The 8,024-nt window shown below is 49.7% G+C and overlaps 1 protein-coding gene across 1 annotated transcript in view; it reads left to right on the top strand.

Annotated features, from left to right (window-relative positions):
- LOC139230542 (ATP synthase subunit f, mitochondrial-like) overlaps positions 1-5,371 on the top strand; it is a 5,845-nt gene extending 474 nt beyond the window's left edge. The window contains exons 2-4 of the mRNA XM_070862376.1: positions 1,647-1,754; positions 3,436-3,552; positions 5,230-5,371. Coding sequence (XP_070718477.1) covers positions 1,647-1,754; positions 3,436-3,552; positions 5,230-5,258 — 254 coding nt within the window. The 3' untranslated portion in view covers positions 5,259-5,371. The remainder of the gene's footprint in view (positions 1-1,646; positions 1,755-3,435; positions 3,553-5,229) is intronic.
- The last annotated feature ends 2,653 nt before the right edge of the window (positions 5,372-8,024 follow it).

Here is an 8,024-nt window from a genome sequence, read left to right on the forward strand (position 1 = left end):
GGGAGGGAGAGAGAAATCTGGAGGTGATTGCGGATATAATGTATATAACATTGGTTTGGTTGTAAAGGTCATGTATAAGGCTCCTCAAAGCTGTAACTGGGCATTCTGATATTTGCAGCAGGGATTGGTATTGAGACGGGTGATGTTTTTCCATGTTTAGGAAGAAAACCGTTGAGATTTATATTGAAAAATAGTTTTAAAGTATAGATGTCGGCATAGAATTAAAGTAGTTGGATTAGAGGGAACATTTCTTCACCCAGAGGGTGGTGGGGGTCTAGAACTCACTGCCTGAAAGGGTGGTAGAGGCAGAAACCCTCACCACATTTAAAAAGTACCTGGATGTGCACCTGAAGTGCCGTAACCTACAGGGCTACGGACCGAGAGCTGGAAAGTGGGATTAGGCTGGGTAGCTCTTTGTCGGCCGGCGCGGACATGATGGGCTGAATGGCCTGCTGTGTTGTAATTCTCTGAAAATTTAATTGAGTGGATTAAGATGGTTGTGTGTGGGGTGCAGTGTTATACTTGTTTATAGAAGGGGGTTGAGAGTGATTTGGACAGTAAATTTCTATGAAGTACAAGATGGAGGGGTTGTCTTATGAGGAAAGGTTGGGCCTATAACTCATTGGAGTTTAGAAGAATGAGAGGCGATCTTATTGAAAAGTATAAGATTCTGAGGGGGCTCGACAGGGTAGATGCAGAGAGGATGTTTCCCCTCGGGGAATCTAGAACTAGGGGGCATAGTTTCAGCATAAGGGGGTCGCCATTTAAAATGGAGATGAGGAGGAATTTCTTCTCTGAGGGTCGTGAATCTGTGGAATTCTCTGCCCCAGAGAGCTGTGGAGGCTGGGACATTGAATATATTTAAGGTGGAGATAGACAGATTTTTGAGCGATAAGGGAGTAAAGGGATTATGGGGAGCGGGCAGGGAAGTGGAGCTGAGTCCATGATCAGATCAGCCATGATCTTATTGAATGGCGGAGCAGGCTCCTATTTCTTATATCGGCCCAGATTATATGCTCGAGTCTTGCACTCCAAACACCTTTTTGTCTTTGGGCAAGAGTGCTGCCCAACTGAGCTAAGCAGACACTCGTACAACACGGACTGCAGCGGTTCAAGGTGGCGGCTCACCACCACCTTCTGAATGGTTCGCAGGGATAAGAACATAAGAAATAGGAGCAGGAGTCGGCCATTCGGCCCCTTGAGCCTTCTCCACCATTCAATAAGATCATGGCTGATCTTCGACCTCAACTCCACTTTCCCGCCCGATCCCCATATCCCTCGATTCAAATATCCAAAAATCTATCGATCTCAGCCTTGAATATACTCAACGACTGAGCCACCACAGCCCTCTGGAGCAGAGAATTCCAGAGATTCACCACCCTCTGAGTGAAGAAGTTTCTCCTCATCTCAGCCCTAAATGGCCGACCCCTTATCCTGAGACTGTGTGACCCCTGGTTCTAGACTCCCCAGCCCGGGGGAAACATCCTCCCTGCATCTACCCTGCCAAGCTCTGCACGGGCAATAAATGTTGGCCTTGCCAGCGATACTCACATCCCGCAAATGAATGAATGAATATACAAAGGTGATGCTCTCAATGCCGTTATTCCTGTGTTGATCTGTTTTGACCAGTGTTTCTGTGTCTGCAGTTCCAGTGGCGGAGAAGCGTCTGATGGACGTGAAGCTGGGGGAGATGTCTCGTTGGGTCACCGCGCGGGATTTCACGCCCAACGGCATGCTCGCGGCGTTACGCCGGGGTAAGTGTAACCTCACCTGATCGGGGAATAAATGTGTGCCGCAAAGGTATTAATGTGAAAACAGGTGCAATTGTTCTTTGTTCAAGGTCCGTGTTTGTTAAATTGATATTTTTTTTTGCCCGGAAGATGCACTGTTAGCCGTTGAAGTACAGGGTGTGTTACAGGGTCTTGGGATTCAATTGGGGGGCAGTTGGGAGATGAAGGAGAAACTCATTTTAACTATCTGGGCAAGGAGCTTCCAGTTCAGGTAGGAGCTTGTTGAGGGTGGAACGGGAGTTCCTGCTTTGTCACTACGCACGCATGCTCCTGTGTGTGTGTGTGTGTGTGTGTGTGTGTGTGTGTGCATGTCTCCTCACAGTCAACAAGCTCCCCGCTGGAGTGGAACTAAACTACAGAACTCCAGGCCGGGTCCAAGACCACCCCAGCCTCTCGTCGAGCTACAGTACGCGGACGACGCCTGCATCTGCGCACACACAGAGGCTGAACTCCAGGACATAGTCGACGTATTTACTGAGGCATCCGAAAGCATGGGCCTTGCGCTAAACATCCGTAAGACAAAGGTCCTCCACCAGCCTGTCCTCGTCGCACAGCACTCCACTCCACCCTCCCTATCATCAAGATCCACGGCGTGGCCCTGGACACCGTGGATCATTTCCCATATCTCGGGAGCCTCCTATCATTGACAACAAGATCCAACACTGCCTCCAGTGCGCCAGTGCAGCTTTCGACCGCCAGAGGAAAAGAGTGTTTGAAGACCAGGCCCTCAAAACTGCCACCAAGCTCATGGTTTACAGGGCTGTAGTAATACCCGCCCTCCTGTATGGCTCATAGACATGGACCATGTACTGTAGACACCTCAAGTTGCTGGAGATATACCACCAACGATGTCTCTACAAGATTCTACAAATCCCCTGGGAGGACAAACGCACCAACGTTAGCGTTCTCATCCAGGCCAACATCCCCAGCATTGAAGCACTGACCACACTCGATCAGCTCCGCTGGGCAGGCCACATAGTCCACATGCCAGACACGAGACTCCCAAAACAAATACTCTATGCGGAGCTCCTTCATGGCAAACGAGCCAAAGGTGGGCAGCGGAAACGTTACACGGACACCCTCAAAGCCTCCCTGATAAAATGCAACATCCCCACTGACACCTGGGAGTCCCTGGGCAAAGACCGCCCTAAGTGGAGGAAGTGCATCCGGGAGGGCGCTGAGCATCTCGAGTCTCGTCGCCGAGAGCGTGCAGAGACCAAGCGCAGGCAACGGAAGGAGCGTGCGGCAAACCAGTCCCACCCTCCCCTTCCCTCCAACCGCTGTCTGTCCCACCTGTGACAGAGACTGTAATTCCTGTATTGGACTGTTCAGCCACCTAAGGACTCACTTCAGGAGTGGAAGCAAGTCTTCTTTGATTCCGAGGGACTGCCTATGATGTCTCTGTGTGAGTGTGCGTGCACGCCTGTGTGTGCGTGTGTCTGCTTGCACCGCCTGTGTGTGCGTGTTTGTACGCGCGCCTGTGTGTGTGCGTGACTTTGCGTGTGCGCGCGCCTCAGTGTGTGCTTGTGTGCCTGATAACCTTGCAGTTTTCACTGATTGAAATTCTGCAAAGCCGCTCTCCTATAGGGACGAGCTGGTAATGACGACTGTGGTTTAACCTGTGCTTGTCCCCTTGCCTCTCCAGGTCACAGTCGGTATTACAACAAGTACATTAACGTGAAGCGAGGCGGGATCGGTGGTGTTGCCATGGTGCTGACTGGCTATGTTCTCATCAGTTACATCTGGGAGTACGATCACCTCAGTAAGTGCAGCTTTCTCCCAGTAGGGGTGGCGGAGTTGATTCCGACTCTTCACTGCCTAGTAAACCACTCCCACAGCCCGAGATTATTTTCTCCCCTTCTCCATCACGACATGAGGTATATTCTAAAACTTCCCACCCAACAGCACTGTGGGAGGCACCTTCACCCCACGGACTGTAGCGGTTTAAAAAGGCAGCTCTCCACCACACAAGAACATCAGAATGAGGAGCAGGAGTCGGCCATTCGGCCCCTCGAGCCTGCTCCGCCATTCAATGAGATCATGGCTGATCTTCGACCTCAACTCCACTTTCCTGCCCGATCCCCATATCCCTTGATTCCCTTAATATCCAAAAATCTATCGATCTCAGCCTTGAATATACTCAACGACTGAGCCTCCACAGCCCTCTGGGGCAGAGAATGCCAAAGATTCACCACCCTCTGAGTGAAGAAATTTCTCCTCATCTCAGTCCTAAATGGCCGACCCCTTATCCTGAGACTGTGTGACCCCTGGTTCTAGACCCCCCAGCCCGGGGGGAAACATCCTCCCTGCATCTACCCTGTCAATCCCCCTCTGAGACATTCAAGATTCTATCAGATCACCTCTCATTCCTCTAAGCTCCAGAGAGTATAGGTCCACCTTCTCATGGGGCAACTAAGGAGTGGGCAAATAAATGCAGGCCGTGCCAGCTGTGCCCACATCCCGAGAAACATCATCTGTAACGACTCGGGCATCGGGTTGGCTGCCGTCGGCGGATCGCTGAAGGTCCACCGTGGCCTTTCTCGGCAGCGAGGGCCGGCTACCGAATTCCGCCGTGCCAACATCCTCAGAGTGAAAAGATGCTTATTTTAGTATCCATGTTCTACGCAGCTCCCCTGCTTTAGGAATTCCCTTGGAGGGGGAGGGAATATTGCGGTAGTCACGATGTTGCCGATTGCTACAAAACCCAGCCAGCGAAGGACCCTGGGTTACCCCGGATTTCCCCCACCTATACGGGCTACCTTGTTTTTAAGGCGTCCAGGAGATGGGTGGAATGTGGTGTCATTAGAATCATGCAGGAGCCTCCTGTCTTAATAAACTTTAGACGGTTGTGTAATGTCTCGGGAGGAGATCGGAGAATGAAGGTCGTGGGTTCAAGTCCCTACTCCAGGATTTTGAGCCCATTTTCCAGGTTGACACTCCCAGTGCGTTACCGCACTGTCGGAGGGGCAGTGCTGAGGGAGCGCTGCACTGTCGGAGGGGCAGTGCTGAGGGAGCGCCGCACTGTCGGAAGGGCAGTGCTGAGGGAGCGCCACACTGTTGGATTTAAAAGGTCCCAAGGCCCCCATTTCAAAAGAAAAGCAGGGGAGTTATTCCCGGTGTCCTGGCCAATATTTATCCTTCAAGCAACATCACTAAAACAGATAATCTGGTCATTATCTCATTGCCGCTTGTGGGAGCTTGCTGTGCAGAAATTGGCTCCCGTGTTTTCCTACATTACAACAATGACTGCACTTCAAAAAAAAGCACCTCTGGCTATAAAGCGCTTTGGGACACCCTGAGGATGTGAAAGGTGCTATATAAATGCATGTTCTTTCACAAGCTGTCCAACTGCTGGACTCTTGAGAAAGATCAGTGATGTTCAGTGAGTAATTGTTACGCCACTCTCCTTTGACTGATCTCTTGGTTTCCTCCCTCACAGAGCACCAGCGATGGAGGAAGTATCACTAAACCACAGGCGAATTCCTGGTCATTCTGCTCGCTGTATTTATGGAACTCTAAAGAAACGAGTGTTTCAGAGTCAGGATCATGGAAAATAAAACTAGGACCAGTTTTCAATGTAATTTGTGTGTGTGTGTGTGTTTTCTGTGAGGTGAAAAGGAGGGGGTGATGTTTACTATATCTCTACAAGTTTACTCTGAAATCGGGAAGGGTTTTTTGGAGTACATGGAGACACCTTCCCGTCCAAAATTCTGGTTCTCCCGCTACATCCAGCAAAATCCAAGGTGGAGCAGAGGGTTCAGTCTTGTTGCAGGAGCAATACTGAGCGAGTGCTGCACTGTCGGAGCGGCAGTACTGGGGGAGTGCCTCACTGTCGGAGGGGCAATACTGAGGGAGAGCCGCACTGAGGGAGTGCTGCACTGTCGGAGGGGCAGTACTGGGGGAGTGCCTCACTGTCGGAGGGGCAGTACTGAGGGAGAGCCGCACTGTCGGAGCGGCAGTACTGGGGGAGTGCCTCACTGTCGGAGTGGCAATACTGAGGGAGAGCCGCACTGAGGGAGTGCTGCACTGTCGGAGGGGCAGTACTGAGGGAGCGCCGCACTGTCGGAGGGGCAGTACTGAGGGAGAGCCGCACTGTCAGAGGGGCAGTACTGGGGGAGTGCTGCACTGTCGGAGGGGCGGTACTGAGGGAGAGCCGCACTGTCGGAGGGGCAGTACTGAGGGAGCGCCGCACTGTCAGAGGGGCAGTACTGGGGGAGTGCTGCACTGTCGGAGGTGTTGTCTTTCAGATGAGATGTTAAACTGAGGACTCGTCTGCCCTCAAGTGGGCATAAAAATCCCGCGGCCACTATTTTGAAGAAGAGCAGGGGAGTTATCCCCGGTGTCTTGGGGCCAATATTTATTCAACAACCAACGTCACTAAAACACTTTATCTGATCATTATCACATTGCTGTTTCATAGAATCATAGAAATTGACAGTGCGGAATGAGGCCATTCGGCCCATCATATCCCCGCCGGCTGACAAAGAGCTACCCAGCCTAATCCCACTTTCCAGCTCTCGGTCCGTAGCCCTGTGGGTTACGGCACTTCAGGTGCACATCCAGGTACTTTTTAAATGTGGTGAGGGTTTCTGCCTCTACCACCCTTTCAGGCCGTGAGTTCCAGAGCCCCACCATCCTCTGGGTGAAGACATTTCCCCTCAAATCAGCACTGCGACATTTCCATTTCACATAGACTAAAACTAGGGGGCATGATCTTAGAGTAAGGGGCCGCCAATTTAAATCTGAGATGAGGAGGAATTTCATCTCTCAGAAGGTTGTAAATCTGTGGAATTCGTTGCCTCGGAGAGCTGTGGAAGCTGGGACATTGTCTATTTCTGTCTTAAATTTATTCAGTTTCTTAAATGAGAAGGGGTTATGGGGAACAGGCGGGGAAGTGGAGCTGAGTCCATGATCGGATCAGCCATGATCTTATTGAATGGCGGAGCATGCTCGAGGGGCCGTATGGCCGACTCCTGTTCCTATTTCTTATGTTCTTATAAGATTTAAGAACATTATTGTTTATGAAACTGTCTATTTCTGTCTTAAATTTATTCAACTAAGTTTTAAACGGGCGGCCCCTTATTGTAAGATGATGCCCTCTAGTTCTAGTCTCCCTTATCAGTGGAAACATTCTCTCGGCTTTGATCTTGTCAAGATCCCTCATAATCTCAGATGTTTTCCAATCAGTAGAGACCCAACCTACTCAACCTTTCCTCATAAGTCAACCCCCTCATCCCCGGAATCAACCGAGTGAACCTTCTCTGAACTGCCTCCAAAGCAAGTATATCCTTTCGTAAGTATGGTAACCAAAACTGCACGCAGTATTCAAGATGTGGCCTCACCAATACCCTGTACAACTGTAGCAAGACTTCCCTGCTTTTATACTCCATCCCCTTTGCAATAAAGGCCAAGATTCCATTGGCCTTCCTGATCACTTGCTGTACCTGCATACTATCCTTTTGTGTTTCATGCACAAATTCCCCTAGGTCCCACTGTACTGCGGCACTTTGCAATCTTTCTCCATTTAACTAATAACTTGCTTTGTGATTTTATTTCTGCCAAAATGCATGACCTCAGACTTTCCGACATTATACTCCATCTGCCAAATTTTTGCCCACTCACTTAGCCTGTCTATGTCCTTTTGCAGATTTTTTGTGTCCTCACACATTGCTTTTCCTCCCATCTTTGTATTGTCAGCAAACTTGGCTACTTTACACTCAGTCCCTTCTTCCAAGTCGTTAATATAGATTGTAAATAGTTGGAGTCCCAGCACTGATCCCTGCGGCACCCCACTAGTTACTGGTTGCCAACCCGAGAATGAATCATTTATCCTGACTCTGTTTTCTGTTAGTTAGCCAATCCTCTATCCATGCTAATATATTACCCCCAACCCTGTGAACTTTTATCTTATGCAGTAACCTTTTATGTGGCACCTTGTGAAATGCTTTCTGGAAGTTCAAATACACCACATCCACTGGTTCCCCTTTATCCACCCTGTTTGTTATATCCTCAAAGAATTGCAGTAAATTTGTCAAACATGACTTCCCCTTCATAAATCTATGCTGACTCTGCCTGACCGAATTTTGCTTTTCCAAATGTCCTGCTACTGCTTATTTAATAATGGACTCCAACATTTTTCCAACCACAGATTTTAGGCTAACTGGTCTATAGTTTCCTGCTTTTTGTCTGCCTCCTTTTTTAAATATGAGAATGATTCCAGGGATGAGGGACTTC

This window comes from Pristiophorus japonicus, chromosome 19 (assembly GCF_044704955.1).
Source record: "Pristiophorus japonicus isolate sPriJap1 chromosome 19, sPriJap1.hap1, whole genome shotgun sequence".
NCBI lineage: Eukaryota > Metazoa > Chordata > Chondrichthyes > Pristiophoridae > Pristiophorus > Pristiophorus japonicus.